Here is a 23,633-nt window from a genome sequence, read left to right on the forward strand (position 1 = left end):
AGATAAGAGCCTCTATATCAATCTAGAGCTAATTGTGGAGCTTATGAGTAAATGCTGTTTCCCATTTCTAGTATTATATAATTTTTTAGATGAGTATTCTTTATGTACTTAGCTGCTTAGTTAACATGAGAGCGTAATATCACCCTTGGCTTTACTAATCACTAGTTATTTGCTGATTTCTAATATAGTAGGCAGGATTGGTTGGATGACCCTGTATCACAACATTTTTGTAATGTAACCTCTGAAAGAAATTCTCTACCATTACTAACATCATATGGCAATAGAAAACTACTTGAACAGTGCTTTGTCTACCCTGAACCCCCTCACTCCCCCTCCCCCATTCACCAGCCCTGAGATGATAAACAAAAAAGGTGGTTGATTATGCCTTGTACAATTATCTAGGATTTGTGTGGATGTGTTCTTTTGGTTCATAATATGAACTTTTACTTATTTTATTGGCAACTCCTGAGGATCATCCTTGTTGAAGCAGGTAGTTATTGTCTATAGATCACTGCATTTACTACATGTATTGTTGAAGCATCTTGTGACTTTTGAAAGGGAATCCAGAGGCCAGAGGAAGGTATGGCTAGTACTTGTATGTTTTTTTTTTTATAAAAGTTGGAGGTCTCGTTAAAACTCCCTTCGTATTCATCCACATACTAAGACATATGTTAACGAAAATTGGAAGGAAGAAAAGAGTACCTCATAATTTATTAGTACTTGTATGTTGTTTGTACTTGTTTTCTTTTTAACATGAGGTTTTTATGTGCCCTTGTTAAATCATGATTTGTTTTTGGCCAGTATAATCAATCTCTTTCTATATACAGAAAATCGGGTTGGGTTTATGCAGTTCTTCCCATATTATTATCTTTATATATAATGGAAAAAGGAAATTTCAGTGCTCAAAATTGTTTTTCCTATGCCTTATTTCAAATAGTCTCTGCTGGTATTGTATGTGAAGAGTAATTTTGTACTTTTCTCTTCCATTTTTATATTGGATGCTTTTGTTTTGCTGTAAATGCTCTATGGTTTAGTAAAGAAGACCTTCTAAATGTTGACCTGCATTGTGTGCTTATGAATTTTGATTTGATCTTTCCAGTGCACTCTACTCAGGGAAAACTTCTTGATTAAACATCTTCACTCTGGGAGCGGCATTGATGATATATTTGGATATGAAACTAGAGATCGGGTTTGCATTGGCATGGATGGGTCCTTTTCAAGTGGCATGCTAGGTGGAGTAAGATCTCCTGAAGCAAAATATATGTGCAAGAAAGGACGGGACTGTACCAGCTCTGCATCAATGTTTTCCCATATAAACTGGATTTATCTCTTTGAATTTATGCGTCTCATTCTGACGAAGAGTAGCGAAGAATGTGTAAGATTGGAAGCAGTCTTCATCATGACTGTGATTCTGATGAGAAGTGATACTTACACAGAGAGAGAATAGTTAGTTTGTATGCTGCTCCTTTTTCCAAATTTCTAGGATGATAGCAACTTTTATGTTCTAAAAGCTATTTTACTTGGACTATGTTTTGCTTCAGTTAAGTCTTTGAAAGTATTTCACTACTACTGAAAAAGGATGCTGGGCTGCTTGTCCAAAAGGAGGCAGTGCATGTTCTCTACCTGCTTCTAAATTGTAAGTGAATGCTTGGTCCTTCTACCTCTTGTTTCATCTTTCTGCCAATGCAAGGGAAAAATGTGCTTGAAATATATCTTTCTACTCGGTAGTTAGTTGATCTATCATCCTTGTTTTATTCTTCTTTACAATCACATGTTGCTTTAGGGATGGCAAAACTTTAAATATTAAAATATATAGTTACAAATATCAAGAGACCATATGGCCGTTTCAATAAGAATATTCTAATAACATCAATTTTTTTTGGTCAAAGGGGTGCACCTCCGCTTAAACCTAAGATCTCAAATCTCAATGGCCAGGATAGAATGATGTCTTTTGACCCCTTTTTTTCTTTGAATAGTGTTATTTTCAATAAAAATGAACTATGGAATGAGTTTGTGGGCGTTTTTAGTCGTTGGGAGTGATTTCTAACCGTTGGGATGTTTTCTCTACAAAATTTCACTTCTTTTACAGAGGGTATCAGTACTCCTATAGGGAGTATCGGTATTACCTTTGTAATATTTAAATAAAACTAGCCGTTGGGCCTGATGGTATCGATATTATCTTTCATGGTATCGATACTACTATGTAAAGTAGTATCGGTAATTATTTTGTATTTGGAATTTGAGCAAGCTGATAGTATCGGTACTACCTTGAGAGTATCGATATTTCTCTTACTTGGGGTATTGGTACCACATAAACAATATCAATATTATTCATATAGTATCGATACTGTAAGAACAATATCAGTACTTCGTACGTGAAAATCAATTTTGTACTCAAATTCACTTTTAATGGACTTTGAATTATTTTTGAAAACTTTGAATAAATTCAATTCAAGTCTAAAAACATTATATCAAAACATTATAAAACATGGTTCAACAATATTGAATTAATTTAAAATTATGACCACTTTGATAGATTGTGTAAGTAATAAGGACTAAATGTAAATTATACTAATTTTATTAAGTGCCCTCATCAACACTTATGTTAATTGTTAACGGTTAGTGACCTGATTGAATACATTTAAATAGTTGGGTGGTCTATTGATAAGAATTCAAAAATAGTGGTTAAAATGAAGAGAGGTTAAAGTGGGTTGGTCACTGATATAGTTTGCCCTTGTTTTAAAAAAGTCAAATAATATGTTTTAACAAAACCTTAATTTAAATTTTAACAACACTGATGTGGGATTGTTAACATGATAATATTTATCTTATAAATTATAAAAATATATAAAAATAACATGAAGTACACGTGAAATGTTATACAAGTATTTCTTTTGAAATACTTCAAATTATAAAAATATTTAAAATTTGTTTTATTTTTGCTAATATTCAAATAACAACAATACTAATAGTAGTTGAATTAGTGATTATGGTATAAAGGCAGACAAATATGCTATATTCGCATAGAATATTTTTATGCTGCTGGAAAAACCCACAAATCACAAGACGGTGAGAATTATAACCACAGTGCCTCGCAAAGGAACAGTCCGAAGAAAGAATTTGGCTAAGTCATTGCATGGTTCACAGTCTCCATGTAACCCTCCACCATTGTCTTTAACTAGCCACCCCTTTCATGCCACGAGGCATGTATTATCCTTAACTAAAACAAACCTCCACCAAGCTTCCCCCCATCAACAAAATTCTAATATTTTCCCCCATAGCTTTAAATATCTTCAATAGTTTCACTTTTTTGCCATTGAAATTACTTCTTTCTCCCTTTCATTCTCGCCTCATTATAATCTTCAAGCTTTGTCCAAACCTAGGGGCAGACAAAGAAACTCACAAACAAAAGACACGTCAGCTTAAGCACTCAGCACTCACTGCCACCTGTTTTCTTCAACCTTTTCTATCTCTTCTTTTTTGTGTTCCAATTTTTTTCCCTTGGAAATCAAAAGGAGACAAGACGACAAACTCGTTTTTATGTGTGGTTCTTTTTATTACCATGTAACCACCATTTCAGCATTCTCTTCTAAACAGGCTCTCTAAATTTCTATTCCCCAGCAGAGAGAGAGCTGAAAACAATGGCAGTTCCGACGGTATGCACCACACAGTCTCTGAGTTCAACGTGTTCAATCTCCGCTCCGGCGAAAACCCACTTGGGTTTCCACCAAAAGCAAGTAGTTTTCTATAGGAGAACCACCAAGAGAGGCGGCGGCTCATGCGTGATAACATGCTCAGCCGCTGATTCACAAACCGTGGTGATCGGTTTGGCTGCAGACTCGGGATGTGGGAAGAGTACCTTCATGAGGAGGTTAACGAGTGTGTTCGGCGGAGCTGCCGAGCCACCCAAGGGAGGCAACCCTGACTCGAACACACTCATTAGCGATATGACCACCGTGATATGCCTAGACGACTATCATTCACTGGACAGAACCGGAAGGAAAGAGAAGGGGGTGACGGCACTTGACCCAAGAGCCAACGACTTTGACCTCATGTACGAGCAAGTTAAGGCCCTCAAGAGCGGTATTGCAGTCGACAAACCTATCTACAACCATGTTACCGGTCTCTTGGATCCTCCTGAGCTCATTAAGCCTCCTAAGATCCTTGTCATCGAAGGTTTACACCCCATGTAAGTAAATGAAACTAAAGCCGGTCATTTAATTCTCTCTTCTTCTCAGCCACACATCTCTTCATAAAAATTTGGAAATATCTTCCCTGCATGTTACTGTATTACGAGTCCTATTTTTTTATTGTTTGCAGTATATTTTAATAGTTCTTTTTATGTCTTTATTGGTATTTATTCGGAATGCTACCTTTGTCCTACTATATAGGTTCGATGAGCGTGTGAGGGATCTCTTGGACTTCAGCATCTATTTGGACATCAGCAATGAGGTCAAATTTGCATGGAAAATTCAGGTGATGAACTTTGTACGCTAATGTAAAAACGTTCTGCAAATTCAATGCCTGGATTTTGTTCATTAGCGTGACCCTGACTTTGTTGAAAACGTTGCAGAGGGACATGGCTGAGAGAGGGCACAGCCTTGAAAGCATCAAAGCCAGTATTGAATCCAGGAAACCCGATTTCGATGCCTATATCGGTAAAAAAAAACTACAAAAATACACAATACCATGTCGATGCCCCAACTGCTTGAGCAGCTGTCACCTTTAGCAATGTCTTGTTTTGTTACATTGTTGTCTTTTTGGTGGATGCAGATCCTCAGAAGCAATATGCTGATGCCGTGATCGAAGTGCTGCCTACTCAGCTCATTCCGGACGACAATGAAGGGAAGGTTTTGAGAGTTCGGTTGATAATGAAAGAAGGGGTGGAACATTTCAGTCCAGTTTACCTGTTCGATGAAGGTTCAACCATCTCATGGATACCCTGCGGAAGGAAGCTCACTTGCTCTTACCCTGGCATCAAATTCCACTATGGCCCCGACGCTTACTTCAGCAACGAGGTACCATAACATTCCTTCTCCATCTAGCTGACTGTGCTCGATCGACAGAATTTGATGGTTTCATTGCTTGTCTTTAGGTTTCTATTCTGGAGATGGACGGGCAATTTGACAGATTAGATGAACTTATTTATGTTGAAAGCCATTTGAGCAACACCTCTACCAAATTCTATGGAGAAGTAACTCAGCAAATGCTGAAGCATGCTGATTTCCCCGGAAGTAACAACGGAACAGGCTTCTTCCAAACCATCGTCGGATTGAAGATAAGAGATCTCTACGAGCAAATTACCTCCAGCAAAACTGCAGCTTCGCTAGAAGCAACCAAAGCCTGAGATTGCATACATTGGACTAGACCTTTGGTTCAATACAATTATCCTCTTTCAAGTTTCATTTGAGTGTTGAGCTGCTGTTGCTTCATAAGAATTGAGTATGACCCTATGTATTTATTTTCTGTTGTAATTCAGTTTAGACCTGTGATATAGAGAAATAAAGTGAGAGTTGAATTTCAACTTAAAAAGTTCATAGAAGACTAGCATATTTGAAATTATCTCTCCTCTTCTATTACCCCGGAATTTGAAACCATTTATGATGCTACGATCTTGGGTTTTTTACTCGAAATTAGAGGATTTGGATATGGAAGAGTGGCCAAAACGTGACGTTTTCCTTGCATTTGGTGCAATCTTTCTGCAACCTGATGTCAAATATAAAAACTGAAATCTCCCTCCCTCGATCTTCTGGGAATTCTACACTTGGAAATGGAATGATAAGGCTTTAAATCCTTCAAACTTGGTTTCTTGAAACGATTTTTGGTGATTCACCTCATGCTAAAAGAATGTATAATAAACCCATGATAGAAATAAAAAACCCGGGCAGACAAATTAACTAGGACATCCCTTCCTATATCTATGACTGACCTTCACCACTTTTGATATCTAAATTTTTGCATGTCATACGTATATGGAGCATACATTAAACTCAGATGAACAGAGGACCCAATACTTGGCTACAAATATTTTCAGAATTCATGTTTTCCGGGAAAGCCGTAAATTACATTCAAACTAGAAAGCAGAGTAATACATTTATGAAACTACTAAATATCATGCGCAGCTACCAGACATCTGCATCTCTATTTGATCGTAACGAACTTGTTTGTGCCATGCCTGGCCCAGTGGTCTTTCAAGTCAACAGGATGAGAAAGATCATAACCTTCAGCTCCAAGTCTCAGAAGAAGTTTGAAATATGCCCCATTGCTCATTTTTCTCCCAGCCACACGAGCACCCGGCCTGGTGGGACTCATGGGAAGAGGGCATTCCGATATATTAATGGTACAACACGAAGATTGCCAGCCACTGGCACCCCACTTGTAGCACACTCTTGCAACACCTGTACAAGAGCAAATGGGGGAAGGCACCCCGGAGAAATCGAACTTTGTTCTGTCAAGATCGACATTGAGATTATTCTTCTCACGTTTAGCTTCCGGAATGTTCGGTCCCTTCGCCTTCTTGGGAACAGAGGGTTTCTTAATGGGCTGCTTTGGCCCCAGAACCTTGGATGCTATTTGATTAGAGCCCTTCACAGAAGACTTTTGTTTCCCCACCTGTGTGATTTTAGTCTCCCAATCATTTTTGTTCCCTGATTCAGTTGTCGAACAAATGGTGCGAATGGGAGAAACAACAAGACCAGGTTCATGGCGTCGATGCAGAGAGCTTAAGCCAGGTTTGGATGTGGGGTTGTAATGATAAAGCCAAGAAAAAGGTGAATCGGCTGATCCTATGTTGGTTTCAGACATCGAGTTTTTATCCAAATAAGACCTCATCTTCATAGCTATTACTTGATTCTACAGCAAAACAATAACAAAAACAAAATTCCAATAGACACATGAGAATTTTCTATGATTATCTCAGGACAACAAACGATTTTCAAGCGTTCAAGATGAAAAAAATCAAAGCTCCTCCTCTTAAGTCGCATACCCTTCAATGTTCTACTCTCTATTTGCATGCATGAACATATACATCTTTTTCAAAGGAAACTGAAGAGATTTTAACATATCAATAAGTGCAAGAATCAGAAGAAGAACAAGATGAAAGCACACTACATCCAACTAAGCTATCTCAACTTCAGTAAACGGCTAACTGGAACAGAATTTAGCAAACCTATCGAGGTATAAAGTTAGAGACAAGTTTTTGATGACTAACAGAGAAGATTCCAAGCAAACCCCATTTTAAAACAAACAAATAAGAAAGGCAGAGGGCAGGCCACGGTGATATGAAACAACCCTAAACCCTGATCTATCAACAAAAACCCATTTGAGGAGAAGCATCAATGCAATCATAAAAGAAATAAACAGCTGATAACATACTGCATAAACCCATATCTCAGCCTAAAAAAAATCAAAAGCAGAAAGACATCAGATTTATAACCAGCAACCGTTAAGTGAGAAACCCATCAAGGAAAAGATGGTACTAAGCACTAAAAGCTACGGGTATACAGGAATGAAAGGGACTCACAAGCTTGGTAAGATCTAGCGGGAGATAGTTCAAGGCAAGTTTCTGAGCTGAAAAATCTAAGAGCAAATAACATCTCCAAAAGAAAGTTTCCACCATTAATTGTTAAGCCTGTGAAGGTTTTTCAGTATCTCTGAGCAGTGACAGTGAGCACCAAAAGGCAAAAGCATTGTAACTGAACTTGCTATTTCATCTTTGCCTAAATATTTAATAAATATTCGTTTCTTATCTATTGCTTGACTTTTCTCAAATCTCGAGTTTACGAGTAAATTGAACAAAAACAAAAACAAGAACTTTTACCTCAGTAAGAGTTTCGTCTCTCTCGAAAGACTCTTTTTTTATCAGCCCTCGTATTAACAATAGCAGATTTGCATAAGGGAGTAGCATATGTGCCTTTTCTACTCGAACATCATCCATTAAAATTATTTTTCACTATGATATTCATTTTAAATTGTGTTTTGAATTGAAATCTTTTTGATGTCACAGACAAATGTATTTTTTTTTAAACACTTTTCAGAATATTTTTTTAGGAAACGATTTTTATTGATGTGATAAAAATGGTAATAACTTTTGAATAATTGACGGGAGATGTGAGCGTTTAATCGAGTTGAGTTAAAAATTTTTGAGTTGTTCTAGTTGATATGTCTTATTTTACAACTATGACTTGATTTGAAATTTTTTCGAGTCGATTTTTCGAGTTTCTCTCTAAATTTAATTGTAAATATTTATAATATTATAATATTATTTAATTCTAATTTAAGTAATTTTCTATAACCATATATACAATACAAATATATTTCTTTATTTTTTTCATATGTGATATACATATATCATACAAAGTCCAAAGACTCGAGTCAAACTTGAAAATAAATCATCCACTAATCACTAAAAATTTCGAGTTATTCGAGTTGCATTTTACAACTCGATTTGAATTTGAAAATTTTTCGAGTCGAGTCGAGTTTATGAAATTGTAACTCGAACTCAATTCGAATCGAGTTGAATCGAGTCAAAAAATTCGGTTTTTTGAATCTAGTCAAGTTTTGCACATCCCTAATTGACGGTGTTAATAGAGGTGAATAAAACTTGATTCGACTCGAAAAATTGATTTTTTTTTCGATTTCAAGTTATTCAAGTCAACTAAAATTATCAATTCGATTTTCGAGTTCGAGTTGAAATTTTGAAATTTCGAGTCACTCAAAAAACTGAAAATTTGACTAAGTATTTTGACAATTTTACGATTTATTCCCTAATTTCATTATTTCTTCCATTTTTCCTTCATTTTAAGTCCAATTTTTACACAATTTGAATCATGAACTCCTAAATAATCATATAATACATATGTACTTTCAATTCTTTTTTGATAATATTTTTTATTTTTCAATTTAGTCTCTCAATTTCTCATTATTTATTTATTTCTTTAAATCATCCTTTTATATTAAGTCTGTTTTTTTACCAAATTTGAACCACGTGCTCATATACCACAATGGAATACCTATGTAACTTCGATCCTTACTTTTTTACTAAAACAAATGTACTCTCTCTTTTTATTTAGTCCCTTAACTTTGCATTTTACTCAATTTGACATTTGACTACAATTGTTTGCAAATTCTATCTTCTCATCAAATCCTTGACTCCTTTATACTCTCATCAATATTTTACTCTCAAAATACTTACTTTAAAATATAAAATTATAATGTGAAAATAATATATATATATTAATTATAATAAAATTGGAACAAATATTTGTCATAATAGTATAAATAATTATAATAAAATTAGTATAGAAACTTGAATAACTCGACTCGAAAAAATTTCAAGTTAAGTTCGAGTTATAAAATACGACTCGTCAACTCAAATAACTCAATTTTTTTTATTAAACTGAACTCAACTTGATCAAATGCTCACCCCTATGTTAGCCCACAAATGCGAGCAAGCTTTGCCTAACTGCTGGAACTGAGCAAAGCAACGAGCCAAATATACCAGTGAGACCATAAGCAATGGCACAAAAAGGAAGGGCCTCAGGCACCTTGGCTGCAGAGAGTGCACAACAAAAAATTGGATGAAAAACCTTTATCACATCAGATGGCAACCTGAAAATGAGAAGAATAAATCTAGTTAAATTAACTTCGTTCAAGACAGACTTTGCTCAAATGGTTTTGATGTAAAGAGGGACATGAAATTTTACCCCCATGTAGCCTAGAACGGTGGGGATGCAAGTGATGCATTTGGAACGAAGAATATGACATCTAGTGACAAGTGAATCCGAAAGGAACCAACAACTCAGAAAGTAACACCCTTTACAGAATTTAAATTGGAAAGAAAGAAAATACTTGATCAGAAAGCTTTTAGTAGTATACCTATAATGAAGCATATCTTGAGGCCTGAAGCAACAGGAATATCTCTAATAACAGAAAGTGGCAGAACCACCAAAGCGGGAACATAGAACAGTGGAAGCCATGTCTGAGTGGACAAGAGCGCTGGCTCAAAAAAGTTCATCAAACTTGTTGCAGCAGCAGGGACAGTAGTATCAGGAATGACCAAAACAGAAAATATAGAAAACATTCCGAATAATGCACTTGGAAACTTCATATCAGCAGTCAAAAAGCTTTCTTCAATAACTTATCCATTGCCGGAACTATCCCAAGCAAAACAACCAACTGCAAAACCCCAAACACCTATATATATAAAAAGTGAAACAGAGCTTTCCTTCACTATAAAAAAAAGGAGATATGCTTACCTTTTGAGAGATGATGGAGGAGGAAATGTTGGGTTTCGAGGGATCCTGTGGAGGTTGCTTGGCTTTGCCATAAATGTGACACAAGTAAAAGAAAATGAATTGGAATGATGGTGATTAGGGATAGAAAACGACATTCATGGGAGTCTTCACCATTGAAAACTTGCCAGGAGAGATCAAAATTTCTAAGAAACTCTCCATTTCACCATGAGAGGAAACTAGGGTGTTTTCAGAAGTTTGTATGGACGCCAAATAACATTACCATCAAACAATATCAGATTGTTGTTTCTTTTAGTGCGTTAGTTGTGGTAAACAGTTTGATACATTATTAGTTTGTCTTTCTGTACACAAAAAAATCTTTTGGAAGACTCATCCATCAAAATTAGATGACGATACGAGTTGATTTGTATTAATCAAAGCGAAACCTTGTGACTAAGAGGGGAAAAAACCTGTGTGATCTATTAGAAGGAAACTGCCGGTCTCGCTAAATGTCTAATGCAGGGTTTTAAAAAACGGTCCGCGACCGTGATTTTGGCCGCGATATAGTGGTTTCGTCGCAGTCCGAGTTACCCGCGACGGCCGCAATAGCGCCCGCGACGGCCGCAATAACGCCCGCGACAGTCGCAATCACGGTAAATCCGAAATAATCGAAAACGCGACCGCGATCGCGATTTGAAACCTTGGTCTAATGCCAAATTTTGTGGGTTTCAAGTTTGATTGATTGGTGTCAACTTAAATTGGTTTCACAGTAGGGCTCGGTTTTTGTATACGTAACCAAGTACTACGGTTTGCTTATTTTTTTTAAATAAATTAGGGTAAAATACTTATTTGGCACTTCATTTAGTTTCACATTTATGATTTGATCACTCAACTAAATTTTTTTTTAAAAAAAATCATAATTAGTTACGGTTTGTTTCTATTTTGGCATCATGTTGTCAAGTTTAACGGTTTACTTAACAAAAATAATCCTGTGACATGATATAATAAAAATTTTAATCCCAAAACTTACGTATTCTATTAAATTGGTTATAATTCAAAATAATTCAACAAATTATCAACATTTAAAAATATTATTAAATTATTATTAAATTGTCCAGTTATTTCAAATTAAATCGAAGACTAAATTGATAGAATTTTTTAACATTGAAGATTTATTAAATTATGATCGATTTAATAGAATATGTAAGTTTTGAAGACAAACTATTATAGACTATTACTATTATTATATCATGTCACATCATTATTTCAATTTAGTCAATGGCCAAACTTAAAAGGGGAAATGATTACGTCTTAATATACGGCTAAAAAAAGACGATATCGATTTTGTTATTATTTTTTTAACAAAACAAGTAAAAAAATTATCGAAAACATTATTATTTCTACTGGTTTGGTTATTATTGGGCGCTTTACCAATTTTATTAACAAATCTGATAAAACACTACCAGTTTTGTTATTATTAGACACTTTACCCTAATTGTTAAAAATATTAATGTTTTAGGTGGAAATAATAATGTTTTAGGTAATTTTTTACCGGTTTTGTTAAAAAAATAACAAAACCGGTAGCACATTTTCTTAGTCGTATATTAAGGGTGTCGCACTGTAAAACTTCCCGTTTAAAATAATACAAAAATAAAAACAAAATGTAACCTTAGATATGATTTGAAACAATAGAATGCAATTTTTAATATGTTTAAATGTGTGATTTGAAAATTATAAGTCCAATTGATAATAGGGGACAAGTAGAAAGGGACCAAATTCCTAGAAGAAAAAGCAAAGGAACCCATTTTAAAAATATGACAAGTAAAAGAACTGGGGACATAATTAGTGCCAAGGATTTCTGCTTCCTTGTCGCAGGACATTTAATACTGACAAATCAATAATTTACAGGTTGTTTCGAAGCATTTTAGTACCTTGGGGTTCATGGCTCTGCTTCATAATGATAGCCATAATGGGGAGGGGAAGAGATGTTGTACTCGAATTCGGGTATGCCATGTTGATATACGTCGTGCGGCGGTGAGGCAGGTCGATAGCTATGGTGTGGCGGAGACGTGCGCTGATGTACATGAGGTGGTGGGGAGGTGAGATCGTCTCTCGTTTGGCCATTTTCAGCATCAGTTTGGTGTCTGTCAACTCGAACTTTATCAACTCTGACCTCTACCAACTCCTCTTCCTCGAAAGATCGGAAAATTGGGTGCAAGTAAGCATCAGCTAAGAAAGCTTTTAAGCTTATATCAGGTTCTGTGGTCCGGTCCATTAAGTCCTTTTCCATTGCTTCCTGCAAAAAGATGATAAGAGAACTTTCATCCGTAGTAAAGGTGCATGTAAAAGGAATGTCTAACTTGTTTACTATAACCAACTGTCATACAATTGAGTCGGCTATTTGCTCTTGTCAACTTACCTCGAGTGGATACTTTCTGAATGCCGGTTCGAAGCGGCTTTTGCAGTACTTATGGAAGGATAAGGTCAATACGGGTAAGATAACAAGAAAAGGAGTTGAATTAGCAGCCTTTTTGGTGCTGAGCAGACCCATCAATAGAAGTTGAGAGATCAATAAGCTTGCTATTATGCGGCTGTGCACATGTGGCCAGAATGCAGCACCACTCTCGTATTGGGGATTGTACACATTAATTATCTGCAAATGACCAAATGGAAAATGAGAAAACAACAGAGGTCTACAACTAACATGATTTTCAGAAGTCTTCAGATTAATCAACCTATGAGCATCCTATTGAAAGATAAGTTCCGAATACAGACATTTTATTTTAGCTGGAGGCTTATAGTAAATAGAAAAATTACTAGAAGATCTTGCAGAAAGCGGACGCATGTAAATATAAAAGCATGGTTTGTAAACTAACCTGATGACGGTATACCAGGTAGGCAAAGGCAAAGAAGACTAATATAAAAGGAAGAAGGATGGGAGTAACCACAGCATACACAATTCCTAAAAGAAAGTACAGTTGGAGACTTGGGAGAGTTTCCGGATAGTCCACACTGCCCGGGTCCATTGCCTTTTCTCTGTCTCGTTCTGTCTTCACCAGAAACATGTTCTTGAGATGAAAAATAACCAATGGTTTCAGTCGGAGAATTTCACCAGCTATACCAGCCCATCCATCAACCATTATATATGTAATAAAGAAAGTGGCCTTCATTGGAATTGACACGCCTATGGTTCTGGGGATCCTGCAATAGAGTGGAAAAACCAAAACTTGGTATAAGACATCTTCAAAGCTATACACTGAAGTATTTGCACAACTTAAAAATGGTCCCCCAAGAAGAATGAAAAATTGATTTCCACAACCTTAATATTATGGTATGCTAACTTTACATGCTTTACTCTACTCACAATAACTAGTTCCAGAGACTGATATTCTTTGCCAGCTTCCCCCTAACTATTGTTCATAGCTGGAATAATTTTGCTGCCCCACAAGCTCTGACTCTTGTGGAACCAGCCTTAAATTAACAATAGATATGAGTCGCATTCTGTTGGTATCTTTAGAAGCCTCAATGGCTGCGGTGTGTTATGGATTACTTTCCCCTTCTGTAGGCATTCCATCATAGCATATTGAGGTCCACCATTGGTCCATTACAGCATTTCAAGAAGCACGTTTGGAGAGGAGTGGCAGGGATTGATGATCCCTCGTGTCCGATGTGTGGTAAGTTTGTGGAGTCGGTTTCTCATCTTTTTTTACACTGTGAGGTGGTATGGGGTCTGTGGTCTAGATTCTTGATTTCTTGGAATGTTTCTTTTGTGGTTTCAAAGAATTTGATTGCTTTCATCACAGTATGAGATGATCTAGTTCTGAGCTCCATTATTTGAAAATTCATTCCAAGGGTAGTTTTGTGGTTGGCTTGGAAGTGTAGAAATGAGATAATTTTTGAGAATCGGAAGGTGGATGGTACGTTGTTGTTCTTCCTTGTTCGATTTAGAATTGCTTCTTGGTTTGTGGCTAGATTTAAAGATGTGCATATTCCTTTTGATTCCCTAGTGGGTGATTCAAAACTAGCAGATTTAGTGGGAAGATAGAAGAAGGGTCGTTCTTCTTCATCTTGGTGGGTTCCTCCTCCTTCGGAGTTCGTAAAACTAAATGTAGATGGTGCGATGGTAAAGGGATGAGATAAAGGAGGAATAGGTGGATTGATCAGGGATAGTGAAGATATGTTGCTTGGTTCGTTTTCTAAGAGGGTTGGGAGTGGTCCTCCTATCCTTGCAGAGTTATTGGCTATCAAAAGAGGGTTGCTACTTATTGAGGAAATAGGATCTGTTCCAATTCGAAGGATTATTCTAGAATCAGATTCTCTTACTGCTTTGAAGTGGATCAAAAACCCGGCTAACTGTACCCCGATGTTTGAGTCTTTGGTGAAAGATATTGCTTCTCTTGTGGAAGGTCAGGATATTATAATTAGGCATACTCTGAGAGCTGCCAATTGGGAAGCGGATAAGTTAGCTAAAGATGAAATAGGTTGATTAATAGGTTGTGTGTTTGGGTTGTTGTGAGTTGTTTGTATTAGTGCAGGGTGTTTTGTTTTCAGTTTTATGTTGTAAGAGAAGGTTGTTAGGAACAGGCTTTGTATTATTGTTCTGTTAATAAAATTCATAGGCACTCTTTTCCTCCTTCCAATGTCCTTCATGTTACTATTGTAACATGGAGGTTATGAAGGGGTTTTTTAATGAGGCCTACTTACATTTCTTTCAAAAAAAAAAAAAAGAAGCACGTTTGGATGCCTTGAGAAGCTCCATTTACTGACCTTATTTGGTATTATAAACAATTGAAGCACCAAAGGAATCTTTTATGGTCTTATCAGTGAGACCTTGTTTTAATGACCAGTATCATGGGAATCCACCTATGAGTGCTATATATACCAGTCAGATTTCATTCAAAGGGGGGTCGATTCATAGAGCTATCTCCTTAAAATTAGTAAATTAAGACAATTCTATAACATCTTACGATAATAATTAAAAGAACAAAGTATAAAGGAGCATTACTGGGTAGGTGATTGGTGAAGGAAAGAGTGCAGTTGCTGAAAAGCTGTTCCGGTCACTATACTCCCCAAGAACACATTCACCAACATAAAATAATAGTACTTTGCTGATGCTCTCCGTTCAAGAGTTGATATAGCTATATGTCCCTCGATCTTTGACATGATCATCAAAATTGCAGGCAGTATATACAAAAAGATTTTAAGAGCCAGACCAGGAAGGAAACCTTGCAAGAAAGACTTGATGAAGCCCCTGCATATTATTTTCAATTAACACTTTGTGAGTATACTAAAAGAAGTTACCAAGTTTCAATATACTAATCATTCTTTGATTAAATAATATTGTCTGAAAGTTGCTAAAATGGTGATAATATCATCATGGGAAAGTCTCTCTAAGTCTAAAGTGATAAGTGTGAAAAGTAAGCACTACTCTAAGCATAAAAATTTGAAAAAAACAAACAAACGTTTAGAGCAACTAAATATATATGCATATAGGTAAATCACAATTGTTGAATCTAAAAGGTAAGTGTTGAAAAGACCCAACTTGGATGTAATCTCAAATTGTATTTTGATAGGAGTCTAACTAGTATATACGTATTGCATAACCTACACTCCCCCTCAAGTTGGGGAGTAAATGTTGAAAAGACCCAACTTGAATGTAATCTCATCAAAGGTAATTCTTGGAAGTGCCTTGGTGAGCATATCCGCTAACTGATTCTTCTTCTAAACATAGTTGAGCTTTACAGATCCATCATTCACCTTTTCAGAGATGAAATGTCTGTCAATTTCCACATCCTTCGTTCGGACATGATGAACAGGATTCTTTGCAATACTTATGGTAGATTTACTGTCACTATCAAAGTATTTGTTGTCACTTAGCCCCAGTTCTGTTAACAGTCTTTGTAAACAAATTCCTTCGCAAATTTCCAGTGCCATTGCTCTAAACTCTGCTTCTGTACTACTTCGAGACACAACATGTTTTTTACAACCAGATTTCTCCAAACAAATGAACAATAACCAGTTGTAGATCTCCTATCTGTTAGTTTACCTGCCCAACTTGAATCTAAAAAAATCTTTACAAATCTATCGTCACTTTTCCTGAAAATCAACCCATGTCCTGGTGTCATTTTCAAGTATCAGGGAATTTTGTTCATGGCTTCTAAATGCTCTTCTCTTGGATTATTCATATATTGGCTCACTATAATGACAGGAAACGCAATATCAGGTCTAGTAAGTGATAAGTAGATTAGTTTACCCACCAACCTTCATTTCAGTTTCAGATAGTAGATCAAGAATATATTTTCTTTGATTTATCACTATTCCCTCTTTCGACCTTGCAACCTCCATGCCTAAGAAATACCGTAAAACACTCAAGTCTTTTGTTTCAAATTCTCTCGCCAATAGCCCTTTCAATCTTTCTATTTCCATAAAGTCATCACATGTTAAAATGATATCATCCACATACACAATCAAAATTGCCTTTTTGTTATTCGAACCTGTCTTGATAAATAAAGTGTGATCCGATTAACATTGCTTGTAACCATCCTGAATAATTACTTTTGTAAATCTGTCGAACCAGGCTCTTAGAGATTGGAGATTGCTTAAGTCTATACAAAGGACTTTAGTAATTTACATGCTTTTCCTGCACGACTCATTACACCCAGTAGAATTCGCATGTATACTTCCTCCTCCAAGTTTCCATTTAGAAATGTATTTTTGATATCCAACTGATGAAGCATCCAATTTTCGTTGACCGCCAATGATAACAATACTTTCACAGTATTTAGTTTTGCTACAAGAGTAAATGTTTCATGATAATCAACTCCAAAGGACTGAGTAAATACTTTTGCCACTAATATCGCCTTATATCTTTCGACACTCCCATCAACTTTGTATTTTACCATGAATACCCATTTACAACCGACTGGTTTCTTGTCGTTTGGAAGATCAACTACAACCCATGTGTTGTTACTCATGTGTTGTTGTTTTCCAGTGCCCTCAATTCCTCTTCTACTTCTTTTTTTCACTTAGGATCTTTCAATGCTTCTTCCACTGTAGCTGGGATTATAATGTGATCTACACTGGCTATAAAGTTCTTAAAACAAGGCATTAGCTTTCCATATGCAACAAATCTATCAATAAGATAAGTTGTGCATTTTCTTACTCATTTCCTTTGAGCAATCGGCAAATCACTGTTATCAATTAAAGTATTTAATTCAGTGGAAGAACTCTGATTACCTCCTTCATCCTTCAAAGGATTCGCGTTCGGTTTTGGTTCATGATGGTATCCACGCTGTGCAGGAGGCTCGGGATCCGGATCTGGAATGGACTTGGAAATTTGTTACTGTCGTCTCTTGTAAATGTGCAATTCGGATTGAGGTGAAGTGATGTGGTGATGGAGTTTCACTTGACTGGTTTGGCTGGAACAAATTTTCTGGGTTAGGTGGTTCTATTTGGTCCTACTGAAGTAGTTTTGTAGGCTGATTTGGTAATGGGTTCGGTTGTAGTGTTGGGTCAGGCTGGTTCGGCAAGGTTGTTTGGTTCGGCTAAAAGGATTTTGAGGGCTGGTCCAACTCAAACGATTGTGGGGGCTAGTTTGACTCGTTTAGAGTAGCTGGTCGGTCAAAAAGATCTAGCTTCAAATCAAGTGATAATTGTTGTGAGTGATCAACATGATATTCATCATGATGAGCCATGATATAATTTTCACTTAGCCAAGTCGAGTAGTCTGGATCCGTCACAGCAGGAGTCAGTGTAGTCTCCAAAAGGTAATGTTGCTTGCGTCGGCCAGTAATATAGAGTCGGACAGATTGGGACCAAGCAACATAATTATCGTCGTTTAATCGGTGGCAGGTGATAGAGGCTGAAGAAACGTCGGTTAGGTTTGGATTGGATGAATTAAGGAGGATTTCTAAAGTGACATCCGATGTAGAGGAGGCGGAAGTCATGGTCGGCAGCTAGGATTAGGATGAAGGCACGATCGATTAGGGTTATAGGAAAGAATTATCGGCAAGGGTGAGGGAGATGGATCGCTGACCTAATTGATACCATGTTTATAAAAGTAATCTACAAATAATGAAAGTAATCTGCAAAAAATGAAAGTAACCGGCAAAGGGATAAAGAGAAAAATTCTCAAATTGTATTTTGATAGGAGTAAGTACATCTTATTGTATACAACTAGCTAGGAGTAAGTTTTTAATAGAAATAAACTACTTAGTAGTTATCCTTATCTATCTAACATTCTAAGAGTTCGAATTATGTTAGGAGTCTAACTAGTATACACGTATTGCATAACCTACAGTAAGAATGGATTACTTACAGCTCTATAACTGGCCTAAGGAAAGGAGCAACTCGTTCAAGGCCCTCTAGATTTGCAAGAGATTGAACGAAAGCAATTGGTATCATGTAGAAAAATACCAACGCAAACACTGATATTGATATTATTGTTTTCCGAATGGTCAAAGAGACAAATGGTATAGCTAGATTTCGCCAATAAACATCACGTGGTTCTGGAGCCCAATTTGTCAACCATAGTGTAGGATTTTTGCTTTGTTGTGTCTGTGCACAAACAGCAGCCCCCCAACGTGATTTGAATGATACAAAAGCAACAGGCAGGATGGATTTGGAGTCCTTGAGAACCTTCTGGCGCTCTAGTTCCATCTAAGACAGGTAAAAACAATGCAATAGGCAGACTATCAGAGCCATCCAAAAGTGCAGAAAGAAAAACAGTATTCGGAACATTAAGTATTGAATGTATTAGAATGAAACAGCAGCAGGAGCTTACTTGTTTATCTAGTTCTTTTATCTGTTGTTTGTAGAAATCAATGGAATCAACTCTTTCACCCCATAGCCCGAGAAAACCTATCTGAAAGTGGAAAGTATTCAACGCATCAAATGGCTACGTCCATGAAATAATGGATGAATAGTTAAGTTGATAAAAATCTCAAAGAAAAACATAAAAATAAGGCTTACAATTTATGTCACTACCATTAAAGTATATAAGCATAAACAACCTTTTTAGTCGGTCTCTTCTCCGGATGTCTTTCAAACTTCAATTGGTGATAGTCCAGCCAATTTTGAAGCCTATCTCTTTTCCTAACCAGTCTAGCAAATTTGTTTGCATTATATACTGCCTGTGCATAAAATAATGCAGGAATTATAAAGCCAAGTGAAGCCCCAAAAGAAAGGACAAGGATTTGATATATGTATAATATGTTTGAAACTCTGATTCTAATTAAAAGCATAAGAAAATATTACGCCAAAGATTTTGATTACCTGGTGACAGAGATAAGTATCAGGATGATTTGTTTTGAAGAAGTGATCCAGAGAATCTGCTATCGAGTGACCTGGAATATGTGGCACGTTCCTCACAGCTACCTGAAAAATTCGCCAAAATTTCAATCCTTAAATATTAATGATAAGAAAACTTTATGAAAGTTTCTTCTCAACTTTAAATATGCTGTGACTGTTCTTAAGATAGTAAAATAGAATGCCAAAGCTAAACTCACAGTGAACTGTTCTGCACGCCTACGTTCTGAGGCCAAGAAAAGCAACCTCATTGTTGCTACAGTATCATATTCCTTGTAGAGCATGAAACATATCCAAAAGGTGAACAAGTATTGTAGTCCAATATGAACAAAAAACCTGAAATTCAACCGTGGCTTGTTAGAAAAGTGATAAAAGCATCAAGGAGATGTTCTTAAAGATAACATGCTAAACGTACCTTATAGATTCAGGAGGAACGTTTGATATTGAAAGCTTATCGATGTCACTCACAACCAATTCTTTCCTGAGGAAAAATAACGTTCCACTTGACACATTCACTGGAATAAGGATAACCAGTGCCACAACAGTTATGGGCACAAAAATCTTTAAGCTGTAAGAGATGAAACAACTGTGTTAGAGGAATGGTCACAGATATTAAAGCTTCTCTCTTATCCTGAAGGTGGACATAAATGCCTCAACCATCAAAGAAACAGTCAATGCCTGAAGTCAAGACAATAAAATTTAGAAGTGTAAGGTGATGGAGGCATTTCGTGAATAGATTAAAGAAATTTTTATCTTTTATTAAAAACGACAAGAAATCGCAAATAGTTATAGTAACCAGAGAAGATGCATCAAATCATCTATTCCACCGAGCTCCATATTCCATGACAAGAAAAATGGTGACCAGATGGTAAAATATACTAAACCATAAAGACCATCATTCAGGACTTGAATGTGCAAAATAAAACAACACGAATGACGTCTACTTATCCTTTTCAAGTCCTATAAATTGTGCTTAATCTGTGCGGCAACCAAAGGCATCGATCATGGGGAACAGTAGCATGCTTTTTAACTCTTAAATCGTGTAAAAGAGCTGCTTCGGATAGTTCTACAACTAGTTGCCATTAATGCAGCTTCAGCTAAATTTAACCGAAAAATGCCAGTTATTCAAAGCACATAGCAATGCAACTAAAGAAACCCCAATCTTCACTTAGTGTAACACTTGATGTACAATTTGACACAGAATTATGCTATGATTTTAACACAGGTGGTAACCATAGACTGCGGCCAACTTAGATACAGAGTTACTATATCAAATGAACAGGGAACAAGCTAGTTCTAACTCGTTTACCAATTTGATTTCGAAAATCAATCAAAAAAACATATTTTGAAACACCCTTTATCACAGTTTATTCTCCTCCAAATTCTAGAATTTCCACAATAAATAAATACCCAGAACCCAAAACAAGTAGAAAAGGACACGGGGAGAATAAAACAAGAAAATTGTTAACCATCGAGTATAAATTCTGAAGGAAAAAAAACAAATGTAAAGTTTCTTCTTTTTGTGTTGAGACTTCAGACCCACAATGTAAACAACTTGAAACAAAGCAAATTATAATTCAAAATTCGATATTTCTGTCAAAAGAAACAGCATATTAGCCACAATCAACGATCAAGTAAACGCTAAAACATCGAAGAGGGAAAGAGCAAAGCGTACCCGAGAGTGTAAATTCTGAGGAAAACAGCAGAATCTAGGCCAGCATGGCTGATAAGTTGGGTCTCACTCATCTTCAAAGCTTGCGGCATCCAGTTCAAGAAAGTAAGATAAGTCTTGAAGTCCAGGTTGACGAACTTGGCCATAAAATTCCCACCCCTGCTTGGGCTCGTCCTCCCTCCGTCGATATACCATTTTGGGAAGTAAACTCTGTCGTTGACTGGCTGAATTCTCAGCAGAGCAAAAGCCAACAAGAATGCAAATGCACTCAAAATGTTGATCAAGGCAGACACCCCAATATCACCAAGAGTAGCCATTGTAGACGAAGACTACAAATAGCCGAGCTTTAGAAAAACAAAGCATGTGATGTGAAAAAGTTTTGAAATAGATAAGAGACGGACACAAGAGACAACAGTCCAAATTATTGACTGCTGATGTAATGACAGAAAGTAAGGAATATATTTAGAATAGATACTGTTATATTTTATCTTTCTTCCCATGTTCAAGTGGAAAGCAATGGATTTTGATCTGTCAAGCAATAATTAATTGGGTAATGAATAATTTAATCAAGGGTTTGATTTATGTTGACTTGGAAGTGCTTTCATGTGCATGTGACTGGAAGAGCATGACTGTTCTGTTGTTTAATGTTTTTTTTTATTTTGAGAGAAAAAAGTGGTGTGATAATATCTGGGGTTATAATGTTATTGCTTGAGTCAGTACTAACTTCAGTTGAAATAAGCTCCTTACTGTTGTTGCTAAGAGAAGTTAAATTTCCTTGTAACATCTCAGTTCCTCCTATTAACGGTTCAGAATCATTAGCATTAGGAATAGTTTCTTTCCTTTTCCATACTTGTGTAGGCTGCTGGGCAGTCTGTTTGTGAACTTTACAGCCCTTCTCTGTGTGGCCAAACATTTTACAACTCCTACAGCTTGGTGGTAACCAAGGGATCTCCACAAGCACTGAAGTAACAGACCCATCGTTCAATACGACCTCCACATACTCAGGTATTTTATCATTTGGCCCTATTTCTAAACAGATTTTTGCAAATTCCAACCTTGTTTTTTCTGCAGTAACAGAGTCCATGGAGAGTGGGACTCCAATGGCACTAGCAATATAACTAAGACCAGCTCGGGAGTAAAGTTCTAAAGGGACATTGAATAAGTGAACCCAAACTGGAATTTTTGTTAGGTCAAAACTGAGTTTTTTCAGATTTGGTTCCCAATTTCTAAGGATCAACGGTTTGTTGTAGATATGCCAAGGTCCATGTTCTAACACCCAATCTCTAGCAGCATTCGAACTAAAAGAAAAGAGGAAGAGATTGTTACCTGCTTTGCTGATGCGAACCGGACTGCCATTCGAAGCATTTTTCCACATGGCTTCAACGATTCTTTGCATTGAGATGAAATTTGGAGGTGGCCCAAGGAATTGTCCTACTAACGAGTGTTTCCACTCCGCTATCCCATCTTCAAAAACCTCTGGCGGTGGCTGAACCACCGGAGACCCATCGCGTAGTGTCGGAGGATAAAAATCAAGGTCAAGACCTTTTGAAATTTCAAACAACTTTCTCCAATCCATGGTTGCACGGGAACTGGTTGAGGAATAAGAGAATGAGGGGACAGATTAACCAGATGGAGAGAAGAAAACAAGACCGGAGCCACGAACGGAGAACCCAGAAACGTTAAACCTGCTAACGTGCACCTAGAGAAAACCGGCTATCGTGCTACTGTTGATTCACGATTGTTCCGAAACCTTTTTGTATTACAAGTTTTCTAGTTCTCCAAGTTCATATTTTCATCTCTGCATAGGAAAGATGAGATGCATCAATCAAGGCCTCAAAATCAGGCAATGAAGGGGGAAGCCATGATTTTTATTGCCTTGATCGGGTTTAAAGTACTAAACATAAAGGGATGATAAAGAAATTATTCTTTTCAGCTTTTCTAATCTTTACATGATTTTCTTTCCTTGATGAATGATGATGTACAAAAGGAAAAGTTTTCTCCCTTTTTCCCATTGCTATTATTATATCATGGACGTGTTAAATAAAAGTAGGCATCTAAATGAACTGAACGTTCAGCGAATTGTTTATGAATTGTGTCGCGGGAAGTTCGTTTATTTATTAAATGAACGAACATGAATAAGATTTTGCGTTCGTTTAATTAAATGAACGAACACGAATAAAGGGTGTCGTAACCGGTTTTTGTCCGGGCACGAATTTTTACTTGGCGGGAAAAAATAATGTGGATAAAAAATGATTTTGATTAAAAAAATATTTTGGGAGTCGTCATTGACTTTTTGGGTTATGTAGGTCAAATACCTAAAAATAATCTTTTAAAATAGTTTTTAAGAAAATATAATATAAAAGATAAATTGATTTGCGTATAACCAAAAAAATTTAGTAAAGAAGGGATTCGTGGTCGATTAC

The 23,633-nt window shown here is 36.4% G+C and overlaps 3 protein-coding genes across 5 annotated transcripts; 1 reads left to right on the forward strand and 2 right to left on the reverse strand.

The window, feature by feature from the left end:
- The first annotated feature begins 3,626 nt into the window (after nt 1–3,626).
- On the forward strand, nt 3,627–5,518 carry LOC120127563 (phosphoribulokinase, chloroplastic-like). The gene is made up of 5 exons (XM_039145429.1): nt 3,627–4,189; nt 4,392–4,476; nt 4,574–4,658; nt 4,774–5,018; nt 5,096–5,518. The coding sequence occupies exons 1-5, from the start codon at nt 3,642–3,644 to the stop codon at nt 5,345–5,347; spliced, it is 1,215 nt and encodes a 404-aa protein (XP_039001360.1). The 5' UTR covers nt 3,627–3,641; the 3' UTR covers nt 5,348–5,518.
- A 480-nt stretch (nt 5,519–5,998) lies between these two features.
- LOC120127603 (protein BASIC PENTACYSTEINE7-like) lies at nt 5,999–7,718 on the reverse strand. 3 transcript variants are annotated; one of them, XM_039145465.1, is made up of 2 exons: nt 7,512–7,718; nt 5,999–6,852 (listed from the first exon to the last, which is right to left on the reverse strand). In XM_039145465.1, the coding sequence occupies exons 1-2, from the start codon at nt 7,593–7,595 to the stop codon at nt 6,142–6,144; spliced, it is 795 nt and encodes a 264-aa protein (XP_039001396.1). In that variant the 5' UTR covers nt 7,596–7,718; the 3' UTR covers nt 5,999–6,141. The 3 variants fall into 3 exon arrangements, with proteins under 3 accessions (XP_039001396.1, XP_039001395.1, XP_039001397.1); XM_039145464.1 differs by having other exon boundaries at nt 6,000–6,852; nt 7,523–7,718; XM_039145466.1 differs by having other exon boundaries at nt 6,012–6,852; nt 7,519–7,667.
- Nucleotides 7,719–12,071: 4,353 nt separating this feature from the next.
- Nucleotides 12,072–21,542, reverse strand: LOC120127576 (CSC1-like protein At1g32090). The gene is made up of 11 exons (XM_039145436.1): nt 21,214–21,542; nt 19,954–20,106; nt 19,739–19,874; nt 19,506–19,607; nt 19,244–19,363; nt 19,015–19,095; nt 18,550–18,890; nt 15,238–15,483; nt 13,109–13,433; nt 12,652–12,885; nt 12,072–12,528 (listed from the first exon to the last, which is right to left on the reverse strand). Exons 1-11 carry the CDS (start codon nt 21,525–21,527, stop codon nt 12,172–12,174), a joined length of 2,409 nt encoding a protein of 802 aa, XP_039001367.1. The 5' UTR covers nt 21,528–21,542; the 3' UTR covers nt 12,072–12,171.
- Between the last annotated feature and the right edge of the window lie 2,091 nt (nt 21,543–23,633).

Source organism: Hibiscus syriacus, unplaced genomic scaffold, assembly GCF_006381635.1.
Source record: "Hibiscus syriacus cultivar Baekdansim isolate YM2019G1 unplaced genomic scaffold, ASM638163v2 tig00110469_pilon, whole genome shotgun sequence".
In the NCBI taxonomy this organism is placed as follows: domain Eukaryota; kingdom Viridiplantae; phylum Streptophyta; class Magnoliopsida; order Malvales; family Malvaceae; genus Hibiscus; species Hibiscus syriacus.

Bases quoted from the DNA above. Each gene is read 5' to 3' on its own strand.
- LOC120127563 (XM_039145429.1), top strand. From the start codon at position 3,642: ATGGCAGTTCCGACGGTATGCACCACACAGTCTCTGAGTTCAACGTGT. The intron at 4,477-4,573 runs GTGATGAACTTT...AAAACGTTGCAG, and splicing joins AATTTGCATGGAAAATTCAG to AGGGACATGGCTGAGAGAGG. The intron at 4,659-4,773 runs GTAAAAAAAAAC...TGGTGGATGCAG, and splicing joins CGATTTCGATGCCTATATCG to ATCCTCAGAAGCAATATGCT.
- LOC120127603 (XM_039145464.1), bottom strand. From the start codon at position 7,618: ATGGTGGAAACTTTCTTTTGGAGATGTTATTTGCTCTTAGATTTTTCA. The intron at 6,853-7,522 runs GTGAGTCCCTTT...GTTTTGCTGTAG, and splicing joins CGCTAGATCTTACCAAGCTT to AATCAAGTAATAGCTATGAA.
- LOC120127576 (XM_039145436.1), bottom strand. From the start codon at position 21,527: ATGGCTACTCTTGGTGATATTGGGGTGTCTGCCTTGATCAACATTTTG. The intron at 19,875-19,953 runs GTACGTTTAGCA...GTTGAATTTCAG, and splicing joins GTTCCTCCTGAATCTATAAG to GTTTTTTGTTCATATTGGAC. The intron at 15,484-18,549 runs GTAAGTAATCCA...AATAATATGCAG, and splicing joins CTTAGGCCAGTTATAGAGCT to GGGCTTCATCAAGTCTTTCT.